General features: G+C 44.2%; 2 protein-coding genes across 2 annotated transcripts; one reads left to right on the forward strand and one right to left on the reverse strand.

Moving 5' to 3' along the window:
* Positions 1–2,413: 2,413 nt before the first annotated feature.
* On the forward strand, positions 2,414–5,092 carry LOC115265080 (heat shock protein 70 A1-like). The gene has a single exon (XM_029869300.2). It carries the CDS (start codon positions 2,990–2,992, stop codon positions 4,916–4,918), a length of 1,929 nt encoding a protein of 642 aa, XP_029725160.2. The 5' UTR covers positions 2,414–2,989; the 3' UTR covers positions 4,919–5,092.
* Positions 5,093–11,610: 6,518 nt separating this feature from the next.
* Positions 11,611–13,875, reverse strand: LOC115266509 (heat shock protein 70 A1). The gene has a single exon (XM_029872756.2). It carries the CDS (start codon positions 13,684–13,686, stop codon positions 11,767–11,769), a length of 1,920 nt encoding a protein of 639 aa, XP_029728616.1. The 5' UTR covers positions 13,687–13,875; the 3' UTR covers positions 11,611–11,766.
* Positions 13,876–15,754: the final 1,879 nt, after the last annotated feature.

Here is a 15,754-nt window from a genome sequence, read left to right on the forward strand (position 1 = left end):
TTTTGCAACTCCCCTATGCCCTGGTACTAGGGGCAAGACAGATACATCGAGAGTAACTCTGTTATCGAAGTGTTGCTCAGAATTCCTCTGGATTGCTCTGGATCACTCTGGTTTTCTCGAAGTGTTGCCTGATACAAGTGAAAAATCGAGCAGTCTTGCCCGATTTCTCGCTTCGTGGAGACATCTATTTTGACATTGACAGTGCTTTTTAGTTGGGTTTTGTCCCAACCAGTGAACATTCAACCATCGAGACAGCCCATCTAACGAGCTCTCAACGAACGAATCGTCACTGTATTAGCTTACAACTCAATTGGTGCACACCATCTCTATCCGACCGAGAGAAGCCCCATACAAATTGATTGTACGCTAAATACATCTCTGATTATTGAAGTTTTCCACAGCCAGGGAAACTTTCGAAACATTGTCGCTAAGTTTTGGTACTCAAAGAAAATGCATAGTTATAAAGAGATGAATAGAGCACAGTGTTTTGAGAAAATTCATAAGCTTCTTAACTTTTGAGGGAGTATTGGCCGTAAATCGGCCGAATAATACGTCAAAAATGGCTTTTGAGCAGCTCTAATAAAGGATACAGTGCCTGTTAGCTTTGCTAACGATGCTCTATTAACGAATATAGATCTGATTTAATGCCAATTTATACGACTTAGTGGTTACTTGGATATTGTTCAATTTTCTTACGTACACTCCCGTTCAAAAGTTTGGGGTCACCCCCTCAAAAACATGTCATTTTTTTAGGCCCATATCTCCGCCAATTTGCGTCCGATTTCAAAACCCTAGGTTTCATTCAAAAGATAATAAGTCAAAGAAACTTTGGACATGATTAAAAAGAAACTTTTTCAAAAAATTTTGTATGTAAACTTAACCCAAAGTTGCCAAATTTTCTAAAAAATGAATATAAACTTACGGCAGTGTCGCTGGAAGTTGGGTCGACCAAATTTTAAGATGAGAGCGGTAATATGACCCATTTTCTATTACCTTTCAACTGCTTTTTACAGAACTTAGCTAAAAAATGTAGAAAAAAAGTTATTTAGTAAATTAATCCTTGATGTCATCGACCAAAAGTTTGGGGTCACCACTCAAAATGCTGTATCGGTCAAAAGTTTGGGGTCACTATCGTAAAACATGGAAAAGTGATTTGTTGATATCTTCGTCATTTTTCATTCAATTTTAATTCTTCTTGGCTTATTTGAAACAAAATGAATGATACTTACTGCATAGATATTGAACCCCACATGTTTGTTGAAATTTACATACTAAAACTTAACGTAAAGTTGCCTCATTTTTTGAAGCGTGGTGAAATGTGCTAACTTTACATAACATTTTTATATACAAAAATCGTTAAATACGTTAAGTTGAAGACATCAAACGTAAATTTAGTTAATTATCTTTGAAATGAGCCAAAAACAATTAAAATTGAACTATAGATGACGAAGATATCACCAAATCACTTTTCCATGTTTTACGAAAGTGACCCCAAACTTTTGACCGATACATCATATTGAGGGGTGACCCCAAACTTTTGGTCGATGACATCAAGGATTAATTTATTTGAAAACTTTTTTTCTAGATTTTTTAGCTAAGTTCTGTAAAAATCAGTTGAAAGCTAATAGAAAATGGGTCACATTACCGCTCTCATCTTAAAATTTGGTCGACCCAACTTCCAGTGACACTGCCGTAAGTTTATATTCATTTTTTAGAAAATTTGGCAACGTTGGGTTAAGTTTACATACAATTTTTTTTGAAAAAGTTTCTTTTAAATCATGTTCAAAGTTTTTTTGACTTATTATCTTTTGAATGAAACCTAGGGTTTTGAAATCGGACGCAAATTGGCGAAGATATGGGCCTAAAAAAATGACATGTTTTTGAGGGGGTGACCCCAAACTTTTGAACGGGAGTGTATTTGTAACAAAAAATCTTCTCTGACTTAAAAACAAAAATGTAGAATACCATAAATGTGTTCGGCAGGGCTGCCTTCACCTGCTCCGTTATATCTCTCCGCAAATATCGCCACAGGAAAATATAGCGCATTTCCCAAACCCACCAGACCCCTTTCGCTGTTAGCGTATGTGCGGGATCATCAATAAAACTGCGATTTCGCATCGAATCGTGTCGGTGTCTTCTGCGCACATATTCACTTTAAGGTGCTGAATAAGTGCGTAGAAGACACCGATACGATTCGATGCGAAATCACAATTTCCCGCACATATGCTAAATGCGAAAGGGGTCCAGTTGGGTGGGAAATGCGCAATATCGTGATGTTTTAAATCAGTTCCACAATCACCATCAGCATGGTATGTCGTCTCTTTGTTCTTCGGTCTCTTTAGTTTACGTAAAGGTTCATGTCTCGAAAAAGTACTGTTGACAACTACTCGGTATTCTTAAAAGTTACGTATGATCTAATAGTTATCAGCTCGAAAACATTGGAAGCGAAGTCATCATGGAATTTTGATGAACATTACTTTAATTTTGCCATTCAAGGTTGCTCTATACATTGTCTTGTATAAAGATTCATGTGGGAGAAGTTGAACACCTCTGTGACGAAAAACACACACACGCTCATCAATTTTTGGCACTATACATTGAAACCAAATACACATCCAGAAAATTCAAGCAGGTAGAGGAAACTGCTCGATCCCTTCTAGAATTCCCTGTGTGTGTCCAGTTCATTCTAGCAAATGGTAAATAATAAGCGAAGACATCGTACCTCCTCGAACGCTTGCGGAAAGCACTCGACTATTCCAGATCTGCTCGCTTCCACTATATAAACGCCCGGTTCGAGCAGCTCTCGTCATAACAGTTCAAGCAAGAGAGAGCGAAACACTCACTTGAAATCCAAAGCGCGAAGCTATACGCAAGCAATACCAAACGAAAACAAAGTTCCTAGTGAAGTCAGTTTGAAATTTGAAGTAGTGAAATAAGTGAAAAGTGTATCAATTCGAATCGAAAACCACAAAGTGAATCCAAAGCAAAAATGTCTGCAATTGGTATCGATTTGGGAACCACGTATTCCTGCGTGGGAGTGTTCCAGCATGGCAAAGTCGAAATCATTGCCAACGACCAAGGAAACCGCACCACCCCAAGCTATGTGGCATTCTCGGACACGGAACGACTCATCGGTGATGCAGCCAAGAACCAGGTGGCCCTCAACCCGCAGAACACAGTTTTCGACGCTAAGCGATTGATTGGACGCCGTTTCGACGACCCGAAAATCCAGGCCGACATCAAACACTGGCCCTTCAAGGTTTTCAACGATGCCGGAAAGCCGAAAATCGAAGTCGAGTTCAAGGGCGAGAAGAAGCGATTCGCTCCGGAGGAAATCAGCTCGATGGTTCTGGTTAAAATGCGGGAAACTGCTGAGGCCTATCTGGGAAAAAGTTGCAAGAATGCAGTTATAACAGTTCCAGCATATTTCAACGATTCTCAGCGACAGGCCACAAAGGACGCCGGAGCCATTGCCGGACTCAATGTGATGAGAATCATCAACGAACCGACGGCAGCTGCATTGGCTTACGGTCTTGACAAGAATCTCAAAGGTGAACGAAATGTCCTGATCTTCGATCTGGGTGGTGGCACATTTGACGTTTCCATCCTGAGCATCGATCAGGGTTCGCTATTCGAAGTAAAAGCTACGGCTGGTGACACTCATCTGGGAGGAGAGGACTTCGACAATCGCATGTTGTCACACTTTGTGGAAGAGTTCAAGCGCAAGTATAAGAAAGATATCTCATCGAATGCCCGAGCCCTACGACGACTGCGAACGGCATGTGAACGAGCGAAGCGCACATTGTCTTCCAGCACTGAAGCTACTCTCGAAATCGACGCCCTGGCCGACGGAATCGATTTCTACACGAGGATTTCCAGAGCTCGATTTGAGGAGCTGTGCTCGGATCTGTTCCGATCCACACTTCAACCAGTTGAGAAGGCTCTGTCCGACGCCAAAATGGACAAGAGCACAATTCACGACATCGTTCTGGTTGGTGGATCAACTCGCATTCCAAAAGTCCAGAATCTGCTGCAAAACTTCTTCTGCGGAAAGTCACTGAATCTGTCAATCAACCCGGATGAGGCCGTAGCTTACGGTGCTGCAATACAAGCTGCCATCCTCAGCGGAGACAAGGACGAAAAGATCCAAGATGTCCTGCTCGTTGATGTGGCTCCACTCTCCCTGGGCATCGAGACAGCTGGAGGAGTCATGACCAAACTAATTGACCGTAACAGTCGAATCCCGTGCAAACAGACCAAAACATTCACAACATATGCGGACAACCAGCCAGGAGTATCGATCCAGGTGTTCGAAGGAGAACGTGCCATGACCAGAGACAACAACCGTCTGGGACAGTTCGAACTATCTGGCATTCCACCAGCTCCCAGAGGCGTTCCGCAAGTTGAGGTTACATTCAATTTGGATGCCAACGGCATTCTAAATGTAACGGCCAAGGACAAAAGCAGCGGAAACGAGAAGAACATCACCATCAAGAACGACAAGGGCCGACTGAGCCAGGCCGATATCGACCGGATGGTGAACGAGGCAGAAAAGTACCGCGAAGAAGATGAAAAACAGCGAGAACGCATTTACGCCCGGAACCAGCTGGAAGCTTACTGTTTCCAACTGAAGCAATCCCTCGAATCGGCCGGAGAAAAACTGAGCGAATCGGACAAGAACACCGTGAAAGACAAGTGCGACGAAACGCTCCGATGGCTGGATGGAAACACGATGGCCGAGAAGGATGAGTTTGAACACAAGAGGCAAGAGCTGAGTCGAGTTTGCAGTCCGATCATGACTCGGTTGCATCAGGGTGGAGCCGAAGCTGGAGCAAGAGATTCAAGTTGTGGAGGACAGCAAACAGGAGGATGTGGTGGCCAATCGCAAACGGGGCCAACCATCGAGGAAGTTGATTAAAATGGGTTGAGAGATTGAATGAGACTGAATATTTGTTAGATTGGCTGTTGATATGGACGATGCAGATCGTTTGTTGATTCTTTGTAAATATCGAGTTGGGAAAATCACAAGGAAGATCAATTAAATAGTGCATCTTATTATGTTATTTTGTTAAATAAAATATACTAGCAAAAATAAATTGTTGTTTCAATGTAATTAGAATCAGCACACCAAAAGCCTCTAGCTCTAAAGATAGTTGGCAGAACAGTCATAAGTCATTAGGTTGAAAGCTAGCAGTTGCTTGCCTAAAACTTTTCAGATATTTATAGGCCAAACATTTCAATAGGTCCTATCTGCATTTGAGAGGCTCTCTTTGTTCACTTTCTCTTTCAATTATTGCAATGTAATGGTACATTTTTCAACTACTTTTGCAGTACAAATCAAAAGACGTTTATTTTGACTATCGTTCAATGCAAGGAGACAATCATAATACAAATAAACAGCTGAGATATTAACGAAAGAGAGGGAAACTAAAGAGAGCCTCTCTTCTGCAGATAGGACCTTTAGACATGTTTGGCCTGATTTTCCCATTTTTCAAATAAACTTTGATGAAGATGAACCTGGGCTTGTTAGTGGAATAGAAAATCGTGTTAAGTACTGTTCCTTTTTATTCCACTAAGAATTTGCATCCTTTGACAGATACGTATTTCGACCTCAACTGTAAGGTCATCTTCAGTGTCTTGCACTTGATTCGACTCGACAAAACACTGAAGACGACCTTACAGTTGATGTCGAAATACGTGTCTGTCAAAGGATGCAAATTCTTAGTGGAATTAAAAGGAACAGTACTTAACACGAAATAAACTTTATCAAACTCTGTAAAAGCTTCGAAATTCAAAACTGCTGACTTGACTTAAAAATTGTGACAGACAATTAGTTATTCTAAGAATTTTGAGTTGTTAATGAATGTGATCGGAACTGAAAGTCCATACTAGGCGAGACAGGGCACTTACTTACCTTACCGATGCTGTACGTAGGAGTCGTCTCCATTGGACTCGGTCCATGGCTGTGCGTCTCCAGTTCCGCATTCTGCGAAGGGTCCGCAAATCGTCTCCAGTTGATCGACCCACCTAGCTCGCTGCGCACCACGTCTTCTTGTACCGGTCGGATGACTCTTGAGAACCATTTCAATCGGGATGCTATCCGACATCCTGATGACATGACCCGCCCACCGTTGCCTCCCTCGATTTTCGGCGTGTGTTCTCTCAGCAGCTGATGCAGCTCGTCGTTCATTCGCCTTCTCCAAGTCCCGTCTTCCAGCTGCACTCCGCCGTAGATGGTACGCAACACCTTCCGTTCGAAAACTCCTAGGGCGCGTTGGTCCTTTGCACGTAGAGCCCATGTTTCGTGCCCATAGAGGACTACCGGTCTAATCAGCGTTTTGTAGATAGTTAACTTCGTGTGACGACGAACTTTGTTCTATCGTAGAGTTCTGCGGAGTCCAAAGTAAGCTCGATTTCCTGCCACAATGCGTCTCTGAATTTCTCTGCTGGTGTCATTGTCGGCATCCACCAGATAGCCCAAGTACACGAATTCTTCAACCGCCTCGATTTCATCACCGTCGATAGAAATTCGGGGTGGCGGGCGCGGTAATTCCTCCCTAGAGCCCGTGGCCAGCATGTACTTTGTCTTCGACACATTATTGACTAATCCGATTCGCCTGACTTCACTCTTTAGTCAGATGTACGTTTCCGCCATCGTTTCAAATTTGTAGCTTTTGTCGTTTTTATCTTTTTAAGTAAAATCTTATTTGAATTGGATTCGTTGAATTTGACTTTGGATTTGAACCGTTTCATCTAGTAGAGATTATCCGTTTCATGTAAGGTTTGTGTCTAGGCTAAGCTAATGACGATTCATGTTACGTATCTTATAGGACTTTTTTAAGCCACAACGCTCGTCCTCGCCCGCCAATTATTGGCAGTTAAACGGAGTCAAGGGGAATACTTTCGGCCTACCTGCGTGCGGCCAACGTACGATCAGGCAGAGTACCGGACCGCCGACACCCCTCCGCACCTATAGTCCGGCGAACATTCAGGACAGCGAGCTAACGTTGACGATTGGCCAGGAGAAACCACCGTTGACGTACAAAACCTGCGCAGGTATGTCACTCATGGCCATGAATACACACACACAACACGCAACATAAATTTGCCGCTCAATGGCGAAAGATAATATACACTTTAGTGAATTCAATTGTCTGGATGTTTTAATTTGAGTTATTGCCCTTCCTTTTAAATTGACGATTATCAAATAAATTCACTTCAAATACTTTCTTTCATTTGCTTGTTATTTGTTCTATTTGCTTAGTTCCGTTCTTTGTAAGTTTCCGTCATTGATGCAGTTTGAATGTTTGTGTATTAGTTCTAGTACGTTTGGAAATTTCAGTCGAGCCACGGCCGTTCGAGGAAGCCCTTGAGTGAAGAGTCGTCTAATTTGTCGGGCAAATCAAAAATGAACCGGTGGTCTCTGGTACGCGAGAGTGGCGCAAAAGCCACCGAGTTTTTAGGTCCTCTCAAGCAAATTCGACGAACGGTTACACATTGCCGTAACCCTCTGCGAGATTTGAAGGGACTCAAGAGTGTCCCTGATACTCGAACTACGCACATCACTCGATTCGTCGTTGTTTTGATCAGTCGTATCAGTTTATTCGGGAATCCGTATTCGTGCATAATCTGCCATAGCTGGTCTCGGTCGATTGTATCATACGCCGATTAAAAATCAATGAACAAGTGATGTGTGGGCACGTTGTAATCGCGGCGTTTCTACAACACCTGGCGCATGGCGAACATCTGGTCCGTTGTAGCGCGCGTTCACCCATGAATCCAGCCTGATATTGCCCCACGAACTCTCTTGCAATCGGTGATAGATGGTGGCATAAAAGTTGAGAGAATATCTTGGAGGCTGCGCTCAGTAGTGTGATCGCGCGATCCAACTTGTCGCCCTTTTTGTAGAAGGGACACACGATACCTTCCATCCATTCCTCCGGTAATACTTCCTCCTCTCAAATCTTGGTAATGACCCAGTGTAGTGCACTCACCGGTGCTTCTCCACCGTATTTTAGAAGCTCGCATTTTAGTTGATCTGCTCCAGCGGCTATGTTGTTTTTCAACCGGCAAACCTCCTCTTCAATCTCTTAAAAATCAGGGACCGTAAGTCTTTCATCCTCCGCACGTACTCCTATAGATATGTTACCATGCCACCTTCGGTGCTTGCAACGTCGCCATTGAGGTGCTCACCGTAATGCTGCCGCCACCTCTCGACCACCTCACGCTCGCTCGTGAGAAGACTCGTGATGGCTGACGCTTCTTCCTCCGGAAGACTGAGTTCTGCCTGTTCCGCGCCTGTCTGTAACGTGCCTCATTCGCTCTCGTACGGTGTTGCAGCATTCTCGCCCATGCTGCATTCTTCTCGTTTTTTCAACTGTTCACATTCGCCGTCGTACCAGTCGTTTCTGTGATTCGGAGTCGCGAAGCCTAGTGCTGTAGCCGAGGTACTACCTATGGCGGATCGGATGTCCCTCGAGCCATTTTCAAGTGTAGCTGCGCCAAGCTGCTCTTCCGTTGGTAGGGTCACTGCTGACTGCTGCGCGTAGTCTTGAGCCCCTTCTACGTTACGTAGCCGCTCAATGTTGAGCCGCGGCGTTCGACTTCGACGTGTGGTAATAACCGTCGAAAGTTTTAAGCGCATGCATACAGCGACTAGGTAGTGATCCGAATCTATATTCGCACTGCGGTATGTGCGGACATTAGTTAATCCGAGAAGAATTTACCGTTGATTAGAACGATTTGGTTTTCTGTTTGATGGTCTGGTAATCTGCAGATGGCTTGTTGCCAGAACAGACGCTGATTGAGCCGCACCTCCTTGGTGAACAGACGCTCGGGACGTACCTGCTCAATCTAGCTGAAGTAAGGCTGCACTACCAGCTAAGCACACAACTCTTAGCAGGCGGTCTTTGTTATCGATTGACCCGTGAAAGCATGAGGTAGGAACTTGTGAGGACCAGAGCTATGTTGAACGCTTCTTAGCGTCTCACCGTTTTGCAGTCCGACGATTCCAGTAACGCATCCAATAATGGCATGCGATGAGTCACCAGGAACCAAAATTGTCTCCAGCGTCGAAGGAACTGGCAATAACCAAAAGACGAACTTCTCGGTGTATTACCAAAACGTAAGAGGCGTGAGTACCAAAAAACATACAACTACGTCTGTTGCTCACCACAGTTGCGACTATGTCGTTCTAGTGTCCACGGAGACCTGGCTGACGTAGGACATCGGTAGTGCAGAGATATCACCCGAGTACATCCTTTTACGCTGTTATAGGAGCTGTAGTATCCGCCGGTGACCACATTTCCGTTACTACGTCTTCTGGTCCAGGTTACCGTACCAATCCGGATTCTCCGCTTCCTAGTCGCAGCTGCCACCAACCACGTCTCCTCACGCACTCCCCTAACCAAGGTCCTCCTCTCGTCAGGTAGTCTCTACTTTCATCCATACCCTACAGGAGCGAATAAACCAGCGATCCTACTCGAAGTGGAGGAGTGCAGCAGTGAAAAAGCATCATTACTGCGAGGTTGTTCAACTACCGAATAGTGAAAGACTTCAAACCGCAGTTTGCATCAATTGCTCACTCTACATTATCGCTGTCGTCGGTCTCCCACCAAGCACTGTTTTGCTAGCAAAAATGGAAATCTTCTCGACCTTGTATTTGTAAGTCTACTGGAGCACATGGCTCGATTTGCTGCTCCTACATCACTTCTGCCAGTTGACGATCACCACAAACCCATCGTGCTCCTTTGAACGGTCCGTCGCCTACGCGCCTACGATTTCAAAAAATGCGGCTACGACCAGTTGAAGCGTACGCTCGCCGAGGTTGTGTGGGATCATCGTCGACTATTGATGATGCAGTATTCGCTTTCTACAGCAAACTGCAACTTTAAATGACTGTGTGGCTCGCAAAAGACGCGCGTTTAACTCAACCTGCAACAAGTCTTGGTGGACCCGGGAGATTCGCCATCTTCGAAACGTGTTGAATGAATCACGGCATCGCTTTTTTCTCACCAAATTTGACAACGACCAAACTGCTCTCCGTGAGGTCGAAGTAACGTGTTAGTCATTATTGTTAACTACTGCCAAGATGTCCAGAACTACGTTAAACTGAACCCGTCACGCTTCTGGAATTTTGTCAAGGGACAAAAAGTGGGACAGCAACGCCGCTCTACCGGTTCTATGCCTACCAGAACAATGGCTAGCTGGAAAATCTCTGGACGGTGGGTACTCTGAACAGGCCGGTCCATCATTCGCATTGCAACAACCAGCCATCTGGTCAACCTGGAAACCAATGCCCTATAATCAACCAAACAGGACGAGTTCCTACAAAAAGGCATCGGGACGGAGGGCATCCTGTACTTTCCCTCATCATAGGTTCTCTCAGAACGGCATAGCAACACGTCCGTTGTTGGGCATAGCCCTCTTGCTAGCTCCTCGAACAACAACCTCTCTTCAGCATCGGCAGCTTCAACAGCTTCACCGCCATTCCCCAGAACTCTCAGTAAAGGAGTTCCACTGGCTCTACAGTCGAACGTCAATGGATATGATAATAATCTATCCAAATTGGAACAAATTCTGAAACAGGAAGCTTCCGAGCTGCTCTTCAAAATTGGACAATGCTGAACTTTTTTCACCTCAATGTACTAGTTTTCACGTGAATATGCCTGAATAAGATGAACTGCGTCGATATTTGCCGGATTTCATTGTTTTTGGGAGGCCTTGCCCCCCCCAACTACGTCACAAGTTGGCGCGTATGCGAGCTGCCTTGTGATATTGTTGATGTAGACACGGAATTATCCCGCGTAGCGGTCCGGATCACCCGGCCTATCTCGATCGCTACCTATCTTTTACCTCCCGAATCTAAGCTTCTACCTCCCAAATCAGAAACTCCTAAACCTCAAAGTCCATGTCATGAGAACTGCATGTCGGCACCAATTCTACTATTGGGTGACGGGAACGGACACCACATGGACTAAGGAAGCAGAAACAGCAACGCGAGTGGCTTGGTCATTGCAGAAACGGTGACCGAAAAGGCCTCAGCATCCTGAAAACACGCACAGCTGCACGCGTTCCTCGCCACGTGGATTACAACAATGCCCCAGCTAATTCCAATTCCGAGGCGTTCGATTTTTTTTCACTGTTCTTTGAGAGTGTACATATTCAGCAAAGCGTCACAATGAAGCTAGCCAAGATCGCTTCGACCATATTCGCTCGCACATCATAAACCTACCTGTTATACAGATCTCCTCGAATAAAGTACTCGGCGCAATTGACGAACACTATACTTAAAAATTACTTGAAACCAACGGCATCCTTCCCTTATTTCTGAAGAACTGTTCTAGTGAATCAGCAGCTTCTATCGCATCGCAACTATCGTTTGTTTGGAAAACAGCTTTTATCGCACCAAATCACAAGTCCGCATTGTGTGGAGAATTGCCGAGGTTTTTTTCCATACTATGCTGCATCAAATTTTCTTTCGGAAAGTACTTCACCAACTTCACAGTTCACCTACTTATAATTATCTAATTTATAGAATAAGTTCAAATTATTGTTAGAGGATTTCGGAATATTTTTTCGAGATGTAGTTGAACGAAATTGTTGTAAATTTGTTCAGTTATAATTTATTTTTGTAAAAACTATAGGAACTTATAACAAAACCAAATAAATAAATGTTTAATCTCATTCTAGACATATGTACAATACATATTTACATCACATTCAACATCATTCACTCGAGCTATCATTCAGTCTTGTCTATTTACTTCAATCCATTTCCTCCACCGTGGGTCCTGGACGAGCCCCGAACCCTCCTGCCTGTTGGCCACAGCTAGAAGCTCCAGCTCCCGCACCGGCTCCACCCTGATGCAACCGAGTCATGATCGGACTGCAAACTCGGCTCAGCTCCTGCCTCTTGTGTTCGAACTCGTCCTTCTCGGCCATCGTGTTTCCGTCCAGCCATCGGAGCGTTTCGTCGCACTTGTCCTTCACGGTGTTCTTGTCCGACTCGCTCAGTTTGTCTCCGGCCGATTCGAGCGATTGCTTCAGCTGGAAGCAGTAGCCTTCCAGCTGGTTCCGGGCGGAAATACGTTCTCGCTGTTTTTCGTCTTCTTCGCGGTACTTTTCCGCCTCGTTCACCATCCGGTCGATATCGGCTTGGCTCAGTCGGCCCTTGTCGTTCTTGATTGTGATGTTCTTCTCGTTTCCGCTGCTTTTGTCCTTGGCCGTTACATTTAGAATGCCGTTGGCGTCCAAATTGAATGTAACCTCAACTTGCGGAACGCCTCTGGGAGCTGGTGGAATGCCAGATAGTTCGAACTGTCCCAGACGGTTGTTATCTCTGGTCATGGCACGTTCTCCTTCGAACACCTGGATCGATACTCCTGGCTGGTTGTCCGCATATGTTGTGAATGTTTTGGTCTGTTTGCACGGGATTCGACTGTTGCGCTCAATTAGCTTCGTCATGACTCCTCCAGCTGTCTCGATGCCCAGGGAGAGTGGAGCCACATCAACGAGCAGGACATCCTGGATCTTTTGATCCTTGTCTCCACTGAGAATGGCAGCTTGAACAGCAGCACCGTATGCCACGGCCTCGTCTGGGTTGATCGATAGATTCAGCGACTTTCCGCAGAAGAAGTTCTGCAGCAGATTCTGGACTTTTGGAATGCGAGTTGATCCACCAACCAGCACGATGTCATGAATTGTGCTCTTGTCCATTTTGGCGTCGGACAGAGCCTTCTCAACTGGTTGAAGTGTGGATCGGAACAGATCAGAGCACAGTTCCTCAAATCGAGCCCGGGAGATTTTCGTGTAGAAATCGACTCCGTCGGCTAGGGCGTCAATTTCCAGAGTTGCTTCAGTGCTGGACGACAGTGTGCGCTTCGCTCGTTCACATGCCGTTCTAAGTCGTCGCAGGGCTCGAGGATTCGATGAGATGTCTTTCTTAAACTTACGTTTAAATTCCTCAACGAAGTGTGACACCATGCGGTTATCAAAGTCCTCTCCTCCCAGATGAGTGTCACCAGCCGTAGCTTTCACTTCGAACAATGAGCCTTCATCGATGGTTAGAATGGAGACGTCAAATGTACCACCACCCAAGTCGAAGATCAGGACATTTCGTTCGCCTTTGAGATTCTTGTCAAGACCGTATGCCAATGCAGCTGCCGTTGGTTCGTTGATGATTCGCATCACATTGAGTCCTGCAATGGCTCCTGCGTCCTTTGTGGCTTGTCTCTGGGAATCGTTGAAATATGCTGGAACTGTGATCACTGCATCCTTTACACTCTTTCCCAGATAGGCCTCGGCAGTTTCACGCATCTTCACCAGAACCATTGAACTGATTTCCTCCGGTGCGAATCGTTTCCTCTCACCCTTGAACTCGACTTCGATCTTTGGCTTTCCGGCATCGTTGAACACCTTGAAGGGCCAGTGTTTGATGTCGGCCTGGATTTTCGGGTCGTCGAAACGGCGTCCAATCAGCCGCTTGGCGTCGAAAACGGTGTTCTGCGGGTTGAGGGCCACCTGGTTCTTGGCTGCGTCGCCGATCAGCCGTTCCGTGTCCGAGAATGCCACATAGCTTGGGGTGGTGCGGTTTCCCTGGTCGTTGGCGATGATTTCCACTTTGCCATGCTGGAACACTCCCACGCAGGAGTACGTGGTTCCCAAATCGATACCAATTGCTGACATTTTTGCTTTGGATTCACTGACTTTTAATACTTTTTGACTTGTAATGACACAATTTTACTGTAGATTCACTTATTTCACTGACTGAGTTTGATTCACTTCTGAATTTGATTTCGTTTGCGTAGACTTGCTTTTGCGCTTTATCGCTTTTGCTTGTGCTTCGCTCTCTTGTTTGTACTGTTATGACGAGAGCTGCTCGAACCGGGTGTTTATATAGTAGAAACGAGCAGATCTAGAAACGTCGAGTGCTTTCTGTGAGTGTTCGAGCACTTTCGTTTGCGCATTGCTCGAATGTGGTAGAAGTATCTACCTCTTGGTGGGTCATATTCTCTCTCAGTTTCTTGTGTGCGGTCATTCGTTTAGACTGGCTCAAAAATCTTTACGTGTCTTGCATCTACGATCCAGAATAGGATTCGATTCGATTTTTAAATTCCCGTACTGCTTTGAAACACGTTAAAAAGTACTAGCGGACCCGATGTTGCCAGTCTCGTTTGCTGATAAGATTGTTTCTACCAGTCTAAGAAAGTAATAATGGCGAATATTCCATTAATTGCGTAAAGTTTTGGAACACTTCTGACTCGGACACGAATGCCACAGGAGTGGTAAAGTGTCGTTAATAAATATTATTAATAATAATAATAACTTGTGACTCCAAAATATGCCCTAAAATGTTAGAATATTCCAGAACCTCCGGTTTTTTTTAAATACATTATATTCCTTTTTCCGAAGAGTGTTCTAGAATGTTCCAAAATCCTCCTTTTGTTCTTCTAACAGGAATGAATTATGAATCGAAACGTTTACATACATATTTTGAATTTTCCCCCTTTTCCCCGTTTACTCTTTTAGAACTTCTGTCGTTTGAGGAGGATCAGTCTAGTGCTGTGGTGCACGTTCATTCATTAGAAACGTCAGGAAGATTCCTTGACGTTGTAGTATGTGTGAGTGTGTTCTGTATTCTGCACATGCGCTTTCGCAATATTCATTTTGATTCTGCATTCGCCTTCGTGTTGTGGAAATGTGATGTTTACATTTTTCCGACGCAAGTTCTGTAAATGTGATTCACCGATGTATTTTAAACGCTTCGATCAAATATGCTTGGATGATGATACAACATGATACCCGAGTCTGAAAATATGAAATGTGATTTATTATCGTGGTGTGCCCATCAGTCATGAGTATGGACGCTGCAACAGCAATTCGTCTTCTTTTTTGGCGTAACGTCCCCACTGTAACAGAGCCTGTTCTATGAGCAATTCCAAGTGATATACTGTGGTCTATTTTCGCATTCGTAGAATTTCGTGACGAATATTTTTATTACGAAAAGTTCCCCCCTCATTATGGTCTTGCTGAATATTTGCTTGTTTGCCGCTTCGGATACATGGGTCCTAAATTAAATATTGCGAAGATATCGCAATGACTAGTTTGTTTTCACATTGACTATTTCGAATTCATTAGATATATTGTATGCCGGCAAAATTTAAGCTATGATGATGGCAACTTTGTTGAACATTGTGCCTAATCAGGATTACAATAATTTTTTTACCGTTATACAGGGTGTTGGGTTCCTGAGTGCAAACTTTTCAAAGGGTGATAGAGGACCTTGAATGGTGAAAAAAAAATCGTTCTACGTATATAGTCAAATCTCAACCGTTGCGTAATTATTGAGCTTTCCATGTTTTTGACTATTATTGCCTTATCTGGCTATAACTTGAAAATGGTCAAATTTATCGCAGTTTTTTGGCCCTTATTCATTGAATTTTCTATCGAATGGCATCTTTGAATCGATTGGTTTAGTTAAATAACTAAGTTTTCTAGAGCCAATAGCTCAAAAGTAGTGTTTTTTAAATTTGTTTTTGTCAATTATCTTTAAAAAATGCGTAATAATTTAAAATTCTTTCTTTGGCAAAGTTGTGGCCCCTGTTCCACTCTAGAATTCGTTCTTTGTCATCAAACTTCTATCTCTTATCGTTTTCTTGCAATTTCGATTTGAACATCGCATTTCAGATCATAAATTTGCAACTGTCAAGGTAAGCACTTTTTTGCGCACTGTGCCGCACATTTATATACAAAT

Source organism: Aedes albopictus, chromosome 1 (assembly GCF_035046485.1).
Source record: "Aedes albopictus strain Foshan chromosome 1, AalbF5, whole genome shotgun sequence".
Lineage (NCBI taxonomy): Eukaryota > Metazoa > Arthropoda > Insecta > Diptera > Culicidae > Aedes > Aedes albopictus.

What these genes read in the sequence shown, in the direction of transcription:
- LOC115265080 (XM_029869300.2), top strand. Translation starts at nt 2,990, where the DNA reads ATGTCTGCAATTGGTATCGATTTGGGAACCACGTATTCCTGCGTGGGA.
- LOC115266509 (XM_029872756.2), bottom strand. Translation starts at nt 13,686, where the DNA reads ATGTCAGCAATTGGTATCGATTTGGGAACCACGTACTCCTGCGTGGGA.